This window comes from Rhinoraja longicauda, chromosome 29, assembly GCF_053455715.1.
Source record: "Rhinoraja longicauda isolate Sanriku21f chromosome 29, sRhiLon1.1, whole genome shotgun sequence".
In the NCBI taxonomy this organism is placed as follows: Eukaryota; Metazoa; Chordata; class Chondrichthyes; order Rajiformes; family Arhynchobatidae; genus Rhinoraja; species Rhinoraja longicauda.
Window position 1 is genome coordinate 10,956,367 of NC_135981.1, and position 20,107 is coordinate 10,976,473.

At 45.8% G+C, this 20,107-nt stretch overlaps 1 protein-coding gene across 1 annotated transcript; it reads right to left on the bottom strand.

The window, feature by feature from the left end:
- Positions 1 to 2,648: 2,648 nt before the first annotated feature.
- On the bottom strand, positions 2,649 to 4,281 carry LOC144607703 (reprimo-like protein). The gene has a single exon (XM_078424728.1). It carries the CDS (start codon positions 3,727 to 3,729, stop codon positions 3,403 to 3,405), a length of 327 nt encoding a protein of 108 aa, XP_078280854.1. The 5' UTR covers positions 3,730 to 4,281; the 3' UTR covers positions 2,649 to 3,402.
- Positions 4,282 to 20,107: the final 15,826 nt, after the last annotated feature.

Genomic DNA, 20,107 nt, shown 5'->3' on the forward strand with positions numbered 1-20,107 from the left:
GGGAAAGATTTAATCGGAACCTGAGGGGCAACTTGGTTACACAAAGGCTGGTGGTGGATGTATGACACGAGCTGCTGGAGGAGGTAGTAGAGGCAGGTTCTATCGCAAACTTTGAGAAATATTTAGACAAATACATGGGTAGACAATAGACAATAGGTGCAGGAGGAGGCCATTCGGCCCTTCGAGCCAGCACCGCCATTCAATGTGATCATGGCTGATCATTCTCAATCAGTTTTTCCTCATCTCAGTTTTAAATGGCCTACCCCTTATTCTTAAACTGTGGCCCCTGATTCTGGACTCCCCCAATATTGGGAACATGTTTCCTGCCTCTAACGTGTCCAACCCCTTAATAATCTTATACGTTTCGATAAGATCTCCTCTCATCCTTCTAAATTCTTGTTGGTCGGTGTGGGCAAGTTTAGCCGAATGGCCTGTTTCTGCGCTCTGAGTCCATGACAACAGCATCCCCGCAGAACATGAATAAGTGGCCTTTCGGGTCGGGACCCTTCTTCAATGCGAAGGGACCTGATGCGAAACCTCACCAATCCCTGTTCTCCGGAGATGCTGTTTGACCTGCTGAATTACTCCAGCACTTTGCCTTTTTTTTTAAAGAAAACATGTATTGTTTGTCAGTAAGAACCGGCCCACACGTTTAGAGAGGCGAGGGAGATGTTTTAACACACAGCAAAGTAAAAATAATTGAAAAGGAAGAACATAAAATAATTTGAAAGGTCCCGAAACGAAATGTCACCTGTCGATGTTCTCCAGAGAACCTGCCTGACCCGCCAGGTTACTCCGGCACTCTGTCCTTTTTTTGTTGTTGTAAATCAGCATCTGCAGTTTCTTGTTTCTAGAAGAAAGTAATTGTGATTTACAGCTATTCCCCCCTGTATTGGAAAGGATGTGTCTATAGTTTAATGAGAAGCTTGGCTGGTGTTAGCGGGGACTCCAGCTAAGGTGATCCGGCGGCGTATGCCCAGTCCGTCCCCCCCCCCCCCCCGTCCCCCCCCGCCAGCCCTCTCGTCTACAGCCACCTGCGCCTCGTTCCTTTTAACCACTCGTAAAGATCTGATGGGGAGGTCAGTACATCACCAAACTCCGGGATCATCCCAGGGTGCCGCCGCCGGTTTACAGCGAGGAGTCGCGGTCCCAACCAGACTGTGGGAGTCGAGGGTGGGTGGCGGAGAGTGCGTTGTGCCCTCTGGCTCCTCCGTGAGGAGAGGGGCTCCGAGTTCCCTCTCGCTCCCCCGCCCCTCATCCTGAGAGCGATTGACAGGTAGAAGAGGAGAGACTGCCGGAGCGCCAGAGAAGTTTCAGTGTTCGGGATGCGAGCGCCTCTGCTTATTGCCCAGACACGTCGCCTTGTGACGAACTCATGGCCTTTAAGTTGACTTTTCCACCGTCCAGGGGAGCCTTGTGTTGAAGTTGAGCCCGGGACTTCAGGCACCGGGTCCCAACCCAGAGATTTCAAGGGAATTAGCCGGCGCCCGAAGCAAACTTTCAAAACGATGATATGTGCGTTACAGTGGACATTGCTATTGAGGGCGTGCAGCGTAGGTTTACTAGGTTAATTCCCGGAATGGCGGGACTGTCATATGTTGAAAGACTGGAGCGACTAGGCTTGTATACACTGGAATTTAGAAGGATGAGAGGAGATCTTATCGAAACGTATAAGATTATTAAGGGGTTGGACACGTTAGAGGCAGGAAACATGTTCCCAATGTTGGGGGAGTCCAGAACAAGAGGCCACAGTTTAAGAATAAGGGGTAGGCCATTTAGAACTGAGATGAGGAAAAACTTTTTCAGTCAGAGAGTTGTGAATCTGTGGAATTCTCTGCCTCAGAAGGCAGTGGAGGCCAATTCTCTGAATGCATTCAAGAGAGAGCTGGATAGAGCTCTTAAGGATAGCGGAGTCAGGGGGTATGGGGAGAAGGCAGGAACGGGGTACTGATTGAGAATGATCAGCCATGATCACATTGAATGGCGGTGCTGGCTCGAAGGGCAGAATGGCCTCCTCCTGCACCTGTTGTCCATTGCGCGTTAACGAATAGTGTTAGATGACTTTTGCAACTGGGAGTCATCAAAAAGACTTTTATTAACGCCGCTGCCAACTCTCTTTATCGGGGAATAGCCGGTTTTTTAAAAAAGCAGCCTAAAATAAAAAGACGAAATACTGGAAACACTCAACAGATCAGGCAGCATCCGCGGAAAGAGAAACAATGGTTCATCTTTCCGGTCGAACTGGAATGTCAACCCGATCTCCACAGATGCTGCCTGACCCGCGCAGATTCTGCTCCCATTTTAGATTTCCAGCACCTACATTGCTATGACTTTAATAAACTTTTCCCATGCGTTTGTTGTAACCAAAACGTATGCAAATAATTCAGGATAACTGTTGCTGCGTTTAACTGGTTTAATTTCGCTTTATGCTGTTCCTCTTTGCAAATAGAATGTATTTGAATATATGTCAATATATCCCAGATTCACAGAAGCCCCTCTCTCTCTCTCTCTCTCTCTCCCCCCCCCCCCCCCCCCCCCCTCTCTCTCTCTCACTCACTCTCTCTCTCTCTCTCTCTCTCTCTCTCTCTCTCTCCCCCTCTCTCTCTCGGACGGAGCAATAATATCAAGCCACTCGTTGGAAGTTGGGTGTTGAAATATTTTTATCAATCATACTTTGCATTACAGTGTTAAAAACAATAGCCTTTAAAAGTCGAACTGCGTGACTGAGTCACACCCCGAGTGGAAGCCACGAGATCTCGGGGGAAACGATATAAACCATGCCACAATGTCATACCAACAGAAACCAGCCCAGACAATGAGAATCAGACATCAGGGGGGTTAAACACACACCGAGAAACAAAAGCATGCGATTAAAAATCAGTCCTCAAGAAAATATATTACAAAATGTTATGATTTTTTTTTTTTCTTTGTTCGCAGTTCGGAGTCAGCTTCATGTACAAGTTACATTGTAAGAACGATTGGTAGATACCTTCACATGCAATATTCGCTTCAAGACCCCCGGTCTTTCTTTCCCTCTCGCCCCCATCTCCATATTCGCATCCCAATCTGTACGATATTTTCATGCAATGTTTAATTATTCCCCATGTTCCGCATGCAACATAACGCTCCCGTGCGCGGCGAGGATACAACACACCCATCTGTAAATCCCAACAGCTCTCCGCCAACTCTATTTAAGAAAAAATCGGATTTTTTTTTTTTTAAACCACGTGCAACCATTTTTACTCTGTCCGCTCCCCTCTTTGTTTGAACCGGACCACCTCACCGCCCCCGCCGGTCTCTCTCTCCCCCCCAGACTGAGGGGGAGATGCTCGGGCGGTCAATGTACAATCGGCAGAGCGCACTCATCATTTATTAGAAAACTGTAGGCGAAGCGGACTCCTCCTAATACAAGCCGACTATCACAGCCTCCACGTCCTTAGAGGGCCTCCTGTCTTTCACCAAGAAGTTGATCATGCTCTCAGATTTGATCATTAAATTGCAGCCCAGAAAGAAAATGCCGAAGATGACAGTCAACGAGAGGACACAGAGCACGGCGATCTGCACCACTCTCATTATAAAGAGTTTCTGCTCCTCTTGGTTGAGGCTGAGGGATCCGTCTGTTGTGACCGAGCTCTGATTACAGCATCCCAGCACCGTCCCCAGACCGTGCCCATCGGCGACGTAAAAACCTTCCTCCACCACAGTCCGGTTGAAGAAAGTAGAATTCATCTCTTTCTTTGCAAAAAGTCCAGAAGCCGACTTGAGAGGCAGTCAGTGACGGAGGGGCAACAAGGGGCAGGAGGGTGGGTGGGTGGGTGGGTGATGGTTCTCGGGCTGTTAACTGTGCGATTTGGAAGTCTGCATCGCAAGTTTAGTCCGTGTCCCGGCTCTTCGTGTTCCTCCACTCCCTTCCTCAAGCTCCTGGTGGGGCTTCACGGCAGCGAGATCAGCTCAGCTCAGCTCAGTCCCTCCCTCCCTCCTCCCACAGCTAGAGATTGTCCATCAGCCCAAAGCCATGCACGCTTTATAAAGAGACCCGGAGCCAACCCCCGGCAGCCGAGGGGAGGGGACAAGTCAGCGGCGACAAGCGCGCAGACAGCGGCCGGGAGACAAACTTGCCCAAATGTGATCAGGGTCTGGATCGCAGGCGGAGTCTTGGAGACCTTCACGACTTCCTCACTTTGTGATTCACAGCAGGAGATCCGATCCGCCCGCTTGTTCCTGCAACTCCCGGGCTAACCGGTTACCCCGGCTCTGCTCTGCCCTCTCGCACTCTCCCTCCTCCCCGGTTACCCCGACAGAGCGTGTCTCTACTCTGCCCTCTCCCCCCCCCCCCCCCCCTCCCATCCCCCCCCCCCCCTCCCGACACACAGAGAATGCACAGGCAACGCCTTCACCGTCGGGACGCCGCGCTTCCACTGAATCCCATCTGTGTGTTTGCACACTTCAAATCGCTCCGGGAATGTTGCAACATCTCCAGACTCTCCCTGAAGATACGAGCCCAGTCATTGCTAGTTCTGCAGGGATGTGCGAGGGGTCTGGTCTGGGGAACATTGGGGCTTCGATGTTTCCCCGGCCTCTGTCTCCAGTATCTGCGCTTTACGCGACCACCCTCGCCCACCAGCTCTTTGTGTCTTTGATTTGCTCATCCCTTTGTCTGAGCTGTGTTTGTACGGACACAGGGTTGCGCCTAGAGCGTAGTGCCTTGCAGATACTGCGCTGGGAGTCCGGGTTGCTACCGTCTCTCTTGACCGCCGGCGAGCCAAGCGTTGTCGCCTCGGTCAGTCGTGACAAAGTCGGGGGAAATAAAACTCTCCCTCTCAGCACTCCATTCAAAAACAGTTCCCACTCGGAGCAGGGACAGGCCACTATGCCTCCCGAGTCTGCTCTGCCGCTTCAGAAGACTGTGACTGATCCCATTGCAGCCCCAACTCACATTCCCATCTTGCCGCCAAACATGCTTGTTCAAAACGGTGCAGGGTGACCTGAGCATATGTCTATCTTCGATGTCATTCGTGTTCTCCAGAGATGTTGCCAGACCCGCTGTGTTACACCAGCATTTTGGGTGCATGTCATGTCGAGTTTATTGCCCTATGTAAAAGTACAATGAGGTACCCACACAATGAAAACCTTGCTCGCAGAGATGGCAACACAGGTACATAGACTCGTGAGATCTTGAGACACAGGAGCTGACCCCATCGAGTCTGATCTGCCATTCATTCATGGCTGATCTATTTTCCCCTTTCAACTCCATTCTCCTGCCTTCTCTCCATAACCAAATGATGAAGTTTAATGATCTGTTACTAAATCCACGACTTCTGCCGATGACATTTGGCTGTCCAAAGTCCATGGATTTTGCTCAAGGCCATTTTGATGATGATGCCTGCAGGTTTTGTCCGGAGATGTTGTGCGACGCTTCTATGTCGTGACTGCATATCAATAACAATTAATCGGCTGTAAAGGATCTTCAGACAGATGGAGAACAAGTGGAAGAGTCGGAAGCGGCAGCGGCAGAGGCAGCGTGTTCGCCCGCCCCGAATCGTGGGGCTTGGGTCGGCCCCCCACGGACCTTTCACCGTCCGGCGCGGCCTAGAATAGGCCGCGGACCTTTCACCGTCCGGCGCGGCGCTCCAATATCGGGATCCCCGACGTGGCAAGTTCAACAGCCTGACCTCGGGAGAAGACGGCAGGGAAGAGAAAAGACATTGTGGCCTTCCATCACAGTGAGAAGGGACTGGAGGAGACTCACTGTGATGGATGTTTCTTTTGTTTGGTGTTAGTGTATAATTGTATGTGTTATTGCACTTTTATTGATTATTCTTATTGGTCTTAATGTTTCAACTGCGGGTAATGTTTCATTTCACTACACATTTATGTGTATGTGACAAATAAACGACTATTGACTATTGATATTGACATATGCAACTCTTTCCTAGTCTCTGCTTGTGCTGCACCGAGAAGGTGCATTAAAAGCAGATACAGTTATGACTTTCAAAATGCTTTTGGACAGATATATGGACAGGAAGGGTTTGGAGGACAATGGTCCAAATGCAGGTACATGAGACTGGCCAACCTGGTCAGTATGGACAAGGTCAGCTGAAGATCCTGTTTCCAATGTTCTTTAGTTCTATGACTCTGTGACTACTTTGTTGGAAAAATAAATCAGGTTGGTGCCTCCTGCATCATTATAATATTACTAATTAATTTGAATTAGAGTCAGAGGTGCTACCTCACACTTCTGGTGACCCAGGTTCAAGCAGGACCTCTGATGTTGCCTGTAAGGAGTTTAGATGTTCTCCCTGTGAACTTATAGATTTCCTCCAGGTGTTCCCATTTCTTCCCGCATCCCAAAGACATGCAGATTGAAGTGTTGAGTGGTCGTTGTAAATTGTCCTCAGTATGTCGGTGACCGTTGAAATGTGGGGGAAGTCGATTGGAAAGTGTGAAAATAATATGGCTGAATGGCCAGCATGGACACAGTGGGCTGAAGGGTCTCTTTCCATGCTGTATAGGAACATAGAAAATAGGTGCAGGAGTAGGCCATTCGGCCCTTCGAGCCAGCACCGCCATTCAATATGATCACGGCTGACCATCCAAAATCAGTACCCCGTTCCTTCTTTTCCCCCCTATCGCTGGATTCCGTTAGCCCTAAGAGCTAAATCCAACTCTCTCTTGAAAACATCCAGTGAATTGACCTCCACTGCCTCCTGTTGCAGAGAATTCCACAGATTCACAACTCTCTGGGTGAAAAACGTTTTCCTCATCTCAGTCTTAAATGGCCTACCCCTTATTCTTAATGTATTCTTAATATGTCAGCAGTTATAGCTAACAAGTTAGACTAATAATTTTCTTAATTCTCGTCCTGTACTTAATGTCATGTTCCTGTACTATACTGTTCTATGGTAATCAGGTAGGGGAAATAGTGAAATGGCACAGCAGACATAAGCATCTTTTTTAGTAACCCAGCATCTGCAGTTCCTTGTGCCCTTTCTTAACATTCTCTGTGTCACACCTCCCCCCCCCCCTACCCCCCCCCCTTCCCCCCTCCGACAACCCCTCAGTTATCTGATATTGAAATCCACCATCTCTTGGAGCATGTTTCCTCCCTCTCTGACTCCCATTTTCCAACCTTCATAAATCCTACTGCTTACATCCTAACTTGCAAAAAGTCCCAAAAGTAGTAGCAGTTTAAAGTAGTAAACGTTTAAGAAACGTTTAACATTTAACGGTTTAAAAAAAGTAGTAACGTTTAAGAAACATTGTGGATAGTACCTGCTACTACTTTTGGGACTTTTTGAGAGTTGTTTTCTGAAGTCACCCATTCCTTCTCTCCGGAGATGCTGCCTGTTCCGCTGAGTTTACTCCAGCTTTTTGTGTCTACCTTCACCAAAGACCTGTGGTTAGCCATTTGTTTTTTGGTGAGATGTTGCAGGCCAGTGTATCTCCCTAGCAGAGGTTAATGAGGCGGGAAAGAAAATTGGAACATGTTTGCAGATGTGGTCAGTATGATAAGGCTCGGAATTTAACATGAGTGTTGTGGCAAACATATGTTCCATCACTGAGTTATGGAGCTCTCCTGTTTTGAATGGATCGACACCCCAGCAGAACAGTTTGTTCAGAAGAAAGATAAAGGATAAAGAGATTTTCTGTGGAATGAGAGCAATTGAAAGTGTAGTGGACATGCAATATCCCACCTGTCATGAGAGAAAAAGATGTGATTTATTAACCACAAAGACAAATGTGTTCCAAATAGATTTTTATTGAGTTAAAGCAAAGACACCCAAACACTGTGGAGGTACCCCATCACACATGCTGCACTTAAATGGTAGAACTGCCCCCAGGGCTTGGAGGCCCAGCTTCAGGTCCTGATGTTGCAATGCTCTTATGTTCCCACGGCAACATCGTGTGTAGCAGTTAGTGCTGCATTTCTCCTTAAGTGCTGCCAAGCAGCTCCAGTGAACCCATGTTTGACCCTGACCTTCAGTACTGTCGTGTGCGGAGTTTGCATGTTTCCCTCTGACCACCATGGATGTCCATTGTGGGCTTCCATTTCCTTCTACGTCCTAAGGATGGCCTGGTAGGTTACATTGGCTACTGAGAATTACCTCTAGCATTAGAAAGTGGCAATGAAGCAAAGGGAAGCTGATGGACATGAGGTTGAGGTAAAGTTGCAAGGCCACAAGGAAATAAGGAGAGGATTGATGGGATTACTCTGCTGGAGACCACCTGATGCACTCAATAGCCTTCTGAGTAGATAATCCTTACTTTTTTCCAATTCCCAATGTTCCATATTTTCACCTTTTCTATAACATTGGATGATTACAGATGATTGAGAAGGCAGGAGAATGGGGTTAGGAGGGAGAGATAGATCAGCCGTGATTCAATGGCGGAGTAGATTTGATGGGTCAAATAATGGCCTCATTCTACTCCTATCCCTTATGACCTTATTACCACACAGAAAGTTCCAGTGTAGCTCATTAACACATCGATGATTTAAATATCACCATCAAGCCAGAAGCCAGGGATTTAAACTCCCCTGCAGAATTTGTGTATGTGATCTAGATTCTCTCTTCCAAGCCACACGGATGCAGTTATTGCCATCTCATGGCAAACAGCAATGCCGAGCGTCAAATATGTCCAGGTTAGAGGATGCCACCAAGATGGAGGACAATCACATTCTAGGCTTCTGAGTAGGGTCGGAAATTAATTTGTATTCTGGCCCATCAAGAAACCAGAGAATGTGATAATGAGAGACAGAATGAAAGAGGGGGTAAGAGCGGGAGAGAAGAAGGATGGGGAAAGAAAGATGGGGAAAGGAAGGGGAGGGAGGGAGGGAGGGAGGGAGGGAGGGAGGGAGGGAGGGAGGGAGGGAGGGAGGGAGGGAGGGAGGGGAGGGAGGGAGGGAGGGAGGGAGGGAGGGAGGGAGGGAGGGAGGGAGGAGGGAGGGAGGAAGGAAGGGAGGAAGGGAGGAAGGAAGGAAGGAAGGAAGGAAGGAAGGAAGGAAGGAAGGAAGGAAGGAAGGAAGGAAGGCAGGCAGGCAGGCAGGCAGGAAGGAAGGAAGGAAGGAAGGAAGGAGAAGGAAGGAAGGAAGGAAGGAAGGAAGGAAGGAAGGAAGGAAGGAAGGAAGGAAGGAAGGAAGGAAGGAAGGAAGGAAGGAAGGAAGGAGAAAGAGTGATAGAAAGAGGAAAAGAGAAAAATATACAGAAAGAGTCAGAAAAAAGAGAAAGAGGACAAAGTTGGAAAGAATGAGGGAGAAAGGAAGAGACAGAAAGAGAGAGGGGAGAGAGATGGAAAGGGACAGAGAGAGAGAGGAGAGAGGAGAGAGAGAGAGAGAGAGAGAAGAGAGAGAGGAGAGAGAGAGAGAGAGAGAGAGAGAGAGAGAGAGAGAGAGAGAGAGAGAGAGGAGAGAGAATTGAAAACAATAATACAACAGTTGCAATTCCAAAATCATCAGGTGACGTATCCTTATCAACATTTATTCTTCCACTAAAGCTACTAATTCCACTCCTGTTATGTCCAAATTGCAAGTTTTATTTGAATAATAAAACAAGTGATGACTTTCCAAAAATAATTTACTGTATTTGGTCAGATGCCAAATCAATTAACTTTTTAATTCCTTCTATAAAGAAGATTTACAATATCTGGTCTGTGGAAAGAGAAATAGTTAATGATTCAGTCTGAGAGTGGAACTGGGAAAGAGAGAAACAAATTCGTTTTCAGATGCAGAAAAAGATGGGGGGAGGGGCTGAACAACAAAGGAAACATCTCTGATAGAGTGAGACCAAACAGTTTAAAGTAGCGGTTAGAAGTGTACTATGCTTCTTTGCGGACTGTGTTCTTAGTAGCGAGGCTGTAGGTCATGGACACCATGCCAGATTATACCAGTACAAAAAGAAAAATTGAGCCAAAATGATAACAAGCAGAAAAGACCAGTTCCAATACTGACAGATAGAGGGCTGCCTAGATGGAAGATGAGGCACAATTTCTTCAGCTTGGCTTGGGGCATTGTCGTAGGAGGCTACAGACAGGGGACCTGTCTCGGAGTGGGATGGAGAATTAAAGTACAGTGATTCCCTTGCACTTCTTCCAATCTGCTGCCTTCAGTGCTCACAGTGTGGTTTCCTCTATATTGAAGAATCCAAATGAAGATTGGGCAATTGTTTAGGAGGACTTCTGTGTTCAGTCCATGGGAGTGATCAGTCCTGATAGTCCTTAAACCAAGTTGTAGTCTTCAAACCAAGAGCCTGATAGTTGGGACAGTGGTCACAAACCACTAGGCACTTGACCACTGCCTCAGCAACTATGATCTGTAATAGTCTTTGTTTTGATTGCACTACGAAATTTGGTTTGTGCTATTATAGTCTGCTTGCATGGCATCGCTGATTAGTATTTTATTGCATTATTGATCATTGTATATTTATTTCCGATTTACATTAATGGGCCTGGAAAGCTGCAGCAGTAAGAATGTCATTGTTCCATTTCTGGTGCACATGACAATTAAGCACCATCAACTCTTGACTCCCGTGTTTATATTTCATTGTACCAAGGTACACATAACAATAAAGTACCATTAAACCATTGAACCATTGTCTCCTTCAGCTTAGTGAATAATTCTTTGTTTGAAACACCTTGGGGTAGGTGGGATTCACTGTAGGATGAAAGGTCAAGGGTTTGGCTTTGTAGCACAGGGGCAAGGGTCTTATAAATGAGGGGGTCTGAGTTCAAATCTCACTGGGCCAGTATGTTGAAGGTGCTGCAATGGCTGCTACCTCTCCAACTCAGGTGCTACCTTTATGGAGGTTGCATGTTCTCCCTGTAACTGCATGGTTTTCCCCTTGATTCTCCTGTTCTCTCCCACATCCCAAGGGTGAGTAGGTTGGAGGGTTGAAAAGCCACTGTAAATTGCCCCTGGCACAGTAGGTGGGTGGTGGGAAAATTCAACTGGGAATGTGAGTGGTGATACGTTTCAGGAAAGAGTTCGGCGAATGGGATTGATGGGCTGGCATTAACATGTTAAGCCAAACAACCTCCCCCTATGTGTTAAACACATGAAAATAAATTACTGGGAAGTGAGACTGACTGCAAGGATAACAGAGGGAATGGGAAAGGCATTGATTACAAGGTTGTGGGGAAAGAATGGGATATTGCATGGTTAAAAAGAAAGTGGCAGGTGGGCTTATAGAAGGTTTGGTTTGGCCGCAGTGAGGAGTGGATCTAATTCCAAGGCTAAAGGGACAGAACTTAACTTTATAGCTGGTGTCCTGGTCTTGTAAACCAGTCATAGTGAGTTCAGTTCTCAATGGGGTTTGAATCCATTGGAGCATTTGGAGTGATACATTGGCACAGCTGGCTGCCGCTCCAGAAGACCAAGGGCGCGGACCTGACTTGACTTTTAAAATGGCGCCACAACCTGGTGATTCTTGCACGTGGTCTCAGTGGACTATTTCTGTACACTTTGCACTAATCGGGGATTGTGCTCAGGTATGGCAATACTTTGCAGAACTGTATGCAATCAAAATAATTTCACTGTACGTGTGAACCAGTGAGTCCTGTCCTGAAGCATCATCTGTCCATTTCCCTTCACAGATGCTGTGTGGCCATTTCTGTTGGTTGTCCATACTTTTCCCTCCAGCATTTTGCATTTTCTTCAATCATTCAGCATCTGCCGCCTCTTGTCTGCCCTATTGTGAGGTGACTATCCCTTGTGAGACTATCCCACTTGCCAATTTGGAAGAAGTGCAGGGGAATTATCTCCAATATCTGAGCCTACACCAAATGCCTGAAATGGATTAAAAAAACATTAACACACTGATTTTGTTGCACATTGCAAGGGAGTCAAGAGAGTTTTATTGTCATACTTCCCTGATAGAACAACAAAATTCTTACTTGCTGCAGCACAACAGAATATGTAAACATAGTACACTGTAAATAACAATAATAATAACAATAATAATAATAATAATAATAATAATAATAATAATAATAATAATAATAATAATAATAATAATAATAATAATAATAATAATAATAATAATAATAATAATAATAATAATAATAATAATAATAATAATAATAATAATAATAATAATAATAATAATAATAATAATAATAATAACTGAATTTTCCAAATTACAACTGAGCCACCAATCTATGTTAAAGATGTTGATAGACCCTAATCACAAATGATCACATCTGAAACTCTCGAGAGATTGCCACAGTGCACTGCGACAGACAAGGCTAAGCTATAAGTCTACAATCACTGAATTCATGCACTTCTTCAGTACGGAAGGATAGGAATGGATTCTGCAGGGTGATCAATAAATAGTGAGCATGGCAATGTCAGATCTATTATTTGTTAAATAAAATGGTCCTTCAGAAAAGATAATGAATAATCTTCATTGCAAGGTTAATGTCATGTTATTTCTAGTTGGTATTTTGCATTTATTGTTCATTCTAGGTTCTTGAAAAGATGGTAGTGAGGCACCTTCTTGAGCCACTGTGGTCTGGTGAAGGTGGTCCCACAGTGTTGTTGGGCAGGGAGTTCCATGATTTAAACCCAGCCATTGTCAATGAAAGACCAGCAATATATTTCCAAGACAAGATGGCATGTAGTTTGGAGGGGAACCAGCAGGTGGCAGTGTTCTCTTGCACTTGCTGCAGGTTAAATGTCATGGATTTGGGTGGTGCTTGGGAGTAGCCTCAGTGAGTAAATGTCAGGCATTTTGTAGACGGTATCCACTGCAGCCACTGCATGCCAGTGGTGGAGGAAATTACTGTATACTTGAAGGGATGTCCAAAACTGGTGGTATTGTCAATGATGGTGTACTTCTTGAACATTGTTGGAGCTGGCCATTGTGGTATGATTTGTGCATTGGAGACGGTGGAAGGTCTGGAGGTGTCATGAGATGAGCCTCTTACCACAGGATACCCAGCTTCTAACCTGCTCTCGTAGCCATGGTATTCATATGGCTAATGCAATGAGTTTCTGGTCGAAGGTGAGCCCTAGGATATTGATGATGGTGAACTTGTCAATGATAACATCATTGAACAGTAAGTGTCAGTGGTTAGATTCTCACTCGATAGACATACTTCCTGCAACTTTTGTGTTGTTGCATATGTTACTCGCCATTTATCAGCCCGTATCTGGATGTGTTGCAGAATGTGGACATGGACTGCTTCATTTGCTGAGGGAGTGTGATAGAAATGTATACAACAAACATCACACTCTGACTTCATCAGGGAAGAAAGGTAATTGACGAAAATCCTTTTAAGTGTGAAAACCCTTCTTCAGACTGATGAGTCCCCACCTGGACAGCTATATGTCCATTTCCCTCCACAGATGCTGCCTGACCTGCTGAGTTACTCCAGTGATCTGTTTGTTGCTCATTATTCAAGTATTTGCAGGCTCTGACAGTAGGTCCCCCTTTAAATGTATTTTAACAGGGTGATTTATACTTTTAAGTTCATTAAAAGAACACATTGGATCCCAGTGCAAATGTAGTTTTATTCACACACACACACACAGGAACACACACACACACACACACACACACACACACACACACACACACACACACACACACAGTCATGAAATCCTTAACTTTAGTGATGACTATCTGTCCCGAGTCCCCAGAACTATCTGTAATGTTTGGGGCAGTAACAGGCGAGTTCACTGGGCACCCGGAGTCCTGTCTTTTCTGCCCTTCACCAGTGTTGATCTAGCTGCCTTAGGTGATGCCAGTGCCATTTTGTTTGGAGCCATCAGATTTGGTTTCGCTCGCTGTGATCCCCAGAGTTTCACTGCTGAGCACCAGGGCAGAGTTATCGCGGCCTTGGCTTACCAATGGGCTTAGTTATATTCGTGCTGAGGCCTTTCAGATACTTCTCTCGGTTAACGCCTTACAAATGGCAGTCAGCAGGACCCAGCATTGTCACCTGATAAAATCAGGGCGATTCCTCCAGCAAAATGAGATGAGTGACGGACAAACGTAAGCATAAAGTGAACCCTGGGTGCAAACAGCAATGAGGGGGTGAATGAGGGGGGGGGGAATTACCCTCACATTGTGCTCTAGCCAGGAACAGTGATGTGGTAACAGGCTGCAACTCTGGTCCCACCAGAACCCAGCGATACGACACGCTCATCACAACTGATCATCAGGCCGGGGGAGGCTGTAAAAAAACAACAAACACACGAGAATAAAATTGCCTTGGAGACAGAAGGCAGCTGATTGTTTTCCAGACCAGATGATAATATAAAGGCACATCTCCTGGGGATCTTTGTTGGAAACACTGTCTTTCTAATTTCTAATAATAACGTGGATGTGAATAAGATATGTAATTTCAAAGCTGCAGATAATACAAAGCTTGAAAATATCATAAACAATGAGGATAGTCGCAAAGATCAAGAGAAAAAAGGCAAACTGAAATAATGGTCATTAGGTGAATGAAACTGTTTTACACAGCTTCTGTCATCTTACTCTCCAGTGAGTGGACCAAAGGAAACTAGGATGTGGATTCCACAGTGAGCCATGGTCACCTTTCTTTGGCAGTAAGACATTGGCACAGGGAGAAACGAGGAAGCCTACACATTGACAGGTGTTACGACATTCCAACTGGCATCTCAGGCAAGACCAGCGCATTTAGCAGCAACCTGCTGCTGGGTTCGGAATTGTGGGAACTGAACTATTCTTCCATGTTGTCATGATTCCCAGGAGAATGCGGGTGGGGTGCGGATTGACTGTGTTCTGGTGCTTAGTCTGGACTGGGACATTACCAGTCCTTTACACATTAGACGTTGGACATTAGGGATACAGTGCAGAAACAGGCCTTTCAGCCCATCGAGTCCGTGCCGACCAGTGATCACCCTGTACACTTGCACTATCCTATACCCTAGGGACAGTTTAGTATTTTACCAAAACCAATTAACCTACAAACCTGCACGTCTTTGGAGCATGGGAAGAGACCAGAGCAGTTGGAGAAAACCCACGCGGTCACAGGAAGAATGTACGAACTCCATACGGACAACACCCATAGTTAGGATCAAACCTGGTCTCTGGCGCTGTAAGGCATCAATTCTACCGCTGCGCCACCGTGCCGCCGATGGCCACATGGATGTCCTTCATGGCCATGGTTTAGTAATAGTGAGGGAGGGGGAACACTGTTGTCAGAGACCTTGTCTTAAGGACAGGACATTGTATCACAAAGAAATCTCAGCGTTCGCTCACGGCCAACCAGTCCCTCTCTAAAAGCACCTTAAGCCACTTGCCCCAACTCATTCTTACATTAAATAACTTTTCCTTTCACTCAGATTCTCCACATCACAGTAGTAGCTATAGGAACTCTCATGAACCCAGGCTCTGCCCTGTCTCTCTATGGGAACAATCTTGTTCCAATGACATGGCATGCCCTCTGCCATAGCTGGCAAGGCTCTCAAGCATGTCTCCTTCATTTCTCACCTCTCTGCTCCCATAAGTTCATAAGTTGTAGGAACAGAATTGGGCCATTCGGCCCATCAAGTGTCCTCTGCCATTCAGTCATGGCTGATCCATCTTACCCTTTCAACTCCATTCTCCTGCTTTCTCCCCATAACCCCTGACACCCATACAAAACAAGACTCTCTCACCTACACTCTCCACAATTAGAAAAGAGATTGGTCTGCCTTCTCCCCACCTTCCACCCTATAGGATCAGGAGTGGGCCACTCAGTCTTTCAAGCTTGCCTTTCATAATCAATATTGATCATGGAAGATCTGCCCCAGGCCTCATCTCCTCTTCTGTGCCAGTTCCCCACAGCCCTCAGTTCCCTGAGCTTTCAAAAGCTTATCTACTTCCTCTTGAAAATACTCCCAATCTTCTTGGCTCCAAAATTCTCCAGGTGTACAGATTCTCCACCTTCGGCATTCATTTTGTTCCTCTTTCCGCAGATGTTTCTTAACCTATTGATTGAGTCAGGTGCCTTTTCCCAGGCTGCAAGTGACAAATACTAGAGGGCACAGCTTTAAGGTGAGAGGGGCAAAGTTTGAAGGAGATGGATTTTTTTTTAGATTTAGATTTAGATTTAGAGATACAGTGCGGAAACAGGCCCTTCGGCCCACCGAGTCCATGCTGCCCAGCGATCCCCGAACATTAACACTATCCTACACACACTAGGGACAATTTTTACATTTACCCATTCAATTAACCTACATACCTATACGTCTTTGGAGTGTGGGAGGAAACCGAAAATTTCAGAGAAAACTCACGCACGTCACGGGGAGAAAGTACAAACTCCGTACAGACGGCGCCCGTAGTCGGGATCGAACCTGAGCCTCCGGCGCTGCATTCACTGTAAGGCAGCAACTCTACCGCTACGCCACCGTGCCGCCTTGGATGAGGCAAGTCTTTGTGGCAAGACTGGTGAGTGCCTGGAAGGTGTTTCCAGGGATGATGGTGGACGCAGATACGATAGTCATATTTAAGAGGCGTTTAAATAGGCACATAGATATGCAGGGAATGGAGGGACATAGATCAAATGCGAGAGAGTAGATTAGTTTAACTTGGCCTCAATGTTGGCATGGGCATTGTGGACTGAAGCGCTTGCCCCTATGCAGTACTGTTCTCTGATTAATCCTGTTTTATTTTGTTTACAGCCAAAGAATTCATTTATGGGCGATGTTTGCTCAAAATATAAATGCATTTTCATAGGGACATGCCATAAAAATAACTGGTGGACATCGTTTTGTTGTCACTGTTTAAGGATTAACAGATATGCAACGTTCTAAAAGTAACTCTTCCTTCTCAATTTTCCCCTCTCCCCTTACGTTCCTTTCCCTCACCTTTGCTCTCCCTTCTTTTCTCTCTCTTTCTCACTCTCACTCTTTCTCCTCCTCTTATTTTTTCCTCCACCTAGTTCTCTCTTCCTTTCCTGACCGCGATAACATTCCAAGCATCCATCCCTTTCAAAGGCGGTTTTGTTTTTATTTAAATAGTCTGTGCAGCATTGTCAGTGCAGGGAGCCGTGGGCTGAAGTTAACTGGAATTTCTGTGTGTGCAACTGAGATAAGAGGGAAGTCTGGCCCACAACTTACTGAGAAGTATAAATATAAATGGAGAATGCTGGAAATACTGACAGGCCATAGAGTCATACAGCATGGAAATAGGCCCTTCAGCCCAACTTGCCCACATCGACCAACATGTCCCACCTACACTCATCCCACCTGCCTGTGTTTGGCCCATAACCCTCTAAACCTATCTTATCCATGTACCTGCCTAAATGTTTCTTGAAAGTTGTGATAGTGCCTGCCTCAACTACCTCCTCCGGCAGCTCGTTCCATACACCCACCAGTCTTTGTGTAAAAAAATTACCCCTCAGGTTCTTATTAAATCTTCCCCCCGCCCCTCATCTTAAATCTATGTCTTCTGGTTCCCAATTCCCATACCCTGGGCAAGAGACTCTGTGCATTTACCCGCTCTATTTCTCTCATGATTTTGCACACCTCTACAGTATAAGATCACCCCTTATCCTCCTGCGCTGCAAGGAATAGAGTCCTAGCCTACTTAACCTCTCCCTGTAGCTCAGGCCCACGAGTTCAAGCAACATCCTTGTAAATCCTCTCTGCACCCTTTCCAGCTTGACAACATCCATCTTGACACAGAACAGGTCAGTGAGCTTCTGTTGGAGATAGGGTGAAGAGCTCTGAAGTAACAGCATTGACCTGAATTGTTTCTCTCACCACAAATGCTGCCTCTCACTTGCTGAGTATTTTCTCTCCTTTCTGGTTTTTATTTCTGACTAGACCAAGTGGACCCATTGGGCCCAAACCTCTCCTGCATTGGTGCAGCACCCTCTCCTCTCCCCCTCCCCAGCAGTAACAGGATCGTTCCGAGTCAGCATGGATTTACGAAGGGGAAATCATGCTTGACCAATCTTCTGGAATTTTTTGAGGATGTAACTAGGAAAATGGACAGGGGAGAGCCGGTGGATGTAGTATACCTTGACTTTCAGAAAGCCTTCGACAAGGTCCCACATAGGAGATTAGTGGTCAAAATTAGAGCATATGGTATTGGGGGTAGGGTACTGATGAATAGAAAATTGGTTGGCAGACAGAAAGCAAAGAGTGGGGATAAATGGGTCCCTTTCAGAATGGCAGGCGATGACTAGTGGGGTACCGCAAGGCTCGGTGCTGGGACCGCAGCTATTTACAATATACATTAATGACTTGGATGAAGGGATTAAAAGTATCATTAGCAAATTTGCAGAAGACACAAAGCTGGGTGGCAGTGTGAACTGTGAGGAAGATGCTATGAGGTTGCAGGGTGACATGGACAGGCTGTGTGAGTGGGCGGATGCATGGCAGTTGCAGTTTAATGTGGTTAAGTGTGAGGTTATCCGCTTTGGTGGTAAGAATAGGAAGGCAGATTATTATCTGAATGGTGTCAAGTTAGGAAAAGGGGACGTACAACGAGATCTGGGTGTCCTAGTGCATCAGTCACTGAAAGGAAATTTGTGGAATTCTCTGCCTCAGAAGGCAGTGGATGCCAGTTCTCTGAATGCTTTCAAAAGAGAGCTAGATAGAGCTCTTAAGGATAGCAGAGTCAGGGGGTATGGGGAGAAGGCAGGAACGGGGTACTGATTGAGAGAGAGAGAGAGAGATGTGCTGCTGTAAAACTGGAGCCCGCGCTCACCGAGAGAAGTATTGTTTTCGTCCTCTTGCCAATAAAACTGATCTGCAACTAAACAGCCGAGTGAGCCTTTTCCTGTTCTACTCGTCAGATCCTTGAACCTGTTCCCTTGTAACAATGGGACACACAGACTGCTCTGCCTGGATGACTTGGCAGCTGTCACAAACTTTACATGTCCTTTTTTTAACTAATTATCCGAATCATTGTTTCTGTTCCTCGTTTTTGTTCCTGTTCCTCGCTAACTTCTTTATCTCAAAGAAACACGTTGACTTGAATGAGCTGGGTTTGGATCTTCATTTCCTGCTCATCGTTTGCTTGATGGATACAAAACGCTCGAGTAACTCACTCAGCGGGTCAGGCAGCATCTCTGGTGAAAAGGAAACTGATGCCGCCTGTCCCGCTGAGTTACTCCAGCTATTTGTGTCTATCTTTGGTGCACAGCAGTATCTGCAGTTCCTTCCTACACCCATCATCATTTCCTTGTTTCTCTCCACCACGATTAATTGAAACTTGTCTCAGTCTGAGCTGGGTTAGGGGTGAGGTTGTGTTGATGGCAGTTCAAAAATGTCCACTCTCAAGACATTCCAGTGGGAAAATGTCAGTCAGTTCCTTGCCCAAGCATTGGATGCAGCGTTACCTCTCATTGGTTTTGCAAGTCAAGTCAAGTCAAGTTTATTTGTCACGTACACATACACGATGTGCAGTGAAATGAAAGTGGCAACGCCTGCGGATTGTGCAAAAAAAAAAAGAATTACAGTTACAGCATATAAATTAAAGTTAATACAGAGAAGACAAAATTTAGTCCCTGGAGTTATAAAAGTTAACAGTCCTGATGGCCTGTGGGAAGAAACTCCGTCTCATCCTCTCCGTTTTCACAGCGTGACAGCGGAGGCACTTGCCTGACCATAGCATCTGGAACAGTCCGTTGCTGGGGTGGCAGGGGTCCCTCATGATCTTGCCAATGCACTGTACAATGTTAGGGTAAATTTAACATTCTATTTTCCATGTGATTCCAGACCTGTGGGTTCAAATCCAACCACGTCACTTGGTGAATTATATTATGTTAAAAAATAACCTGATTTTAAAAAAATTTAAAAATACCATCTTCTACCATCACTACATACAGTATGTTGGCTTGCACTATTATGATCTGGTTTATCTAGAATAACTGATCATTTTTAGTTTATTTATCTGTTGTGTTGTTTCATTAATGAGCCTACAAAGCTGCGAAAAGTAAGAATTTCATTGTTCCGGTCCTGGTGCACAGGACATTTAAGTACTCTTGAATAAAAAACTGGTCTCATTGATGGTGATCGTGAAACTGCCAAATTGTTGTGTAAAAAAACATCTGCTTCGCCAATGTCTTTTAGAGATTGAAAATCTGTTGATATCCAATTAAAGCCTCATGTGAATCCTGACCCACAGTAGTGTGTAGGACTCATAGTTGC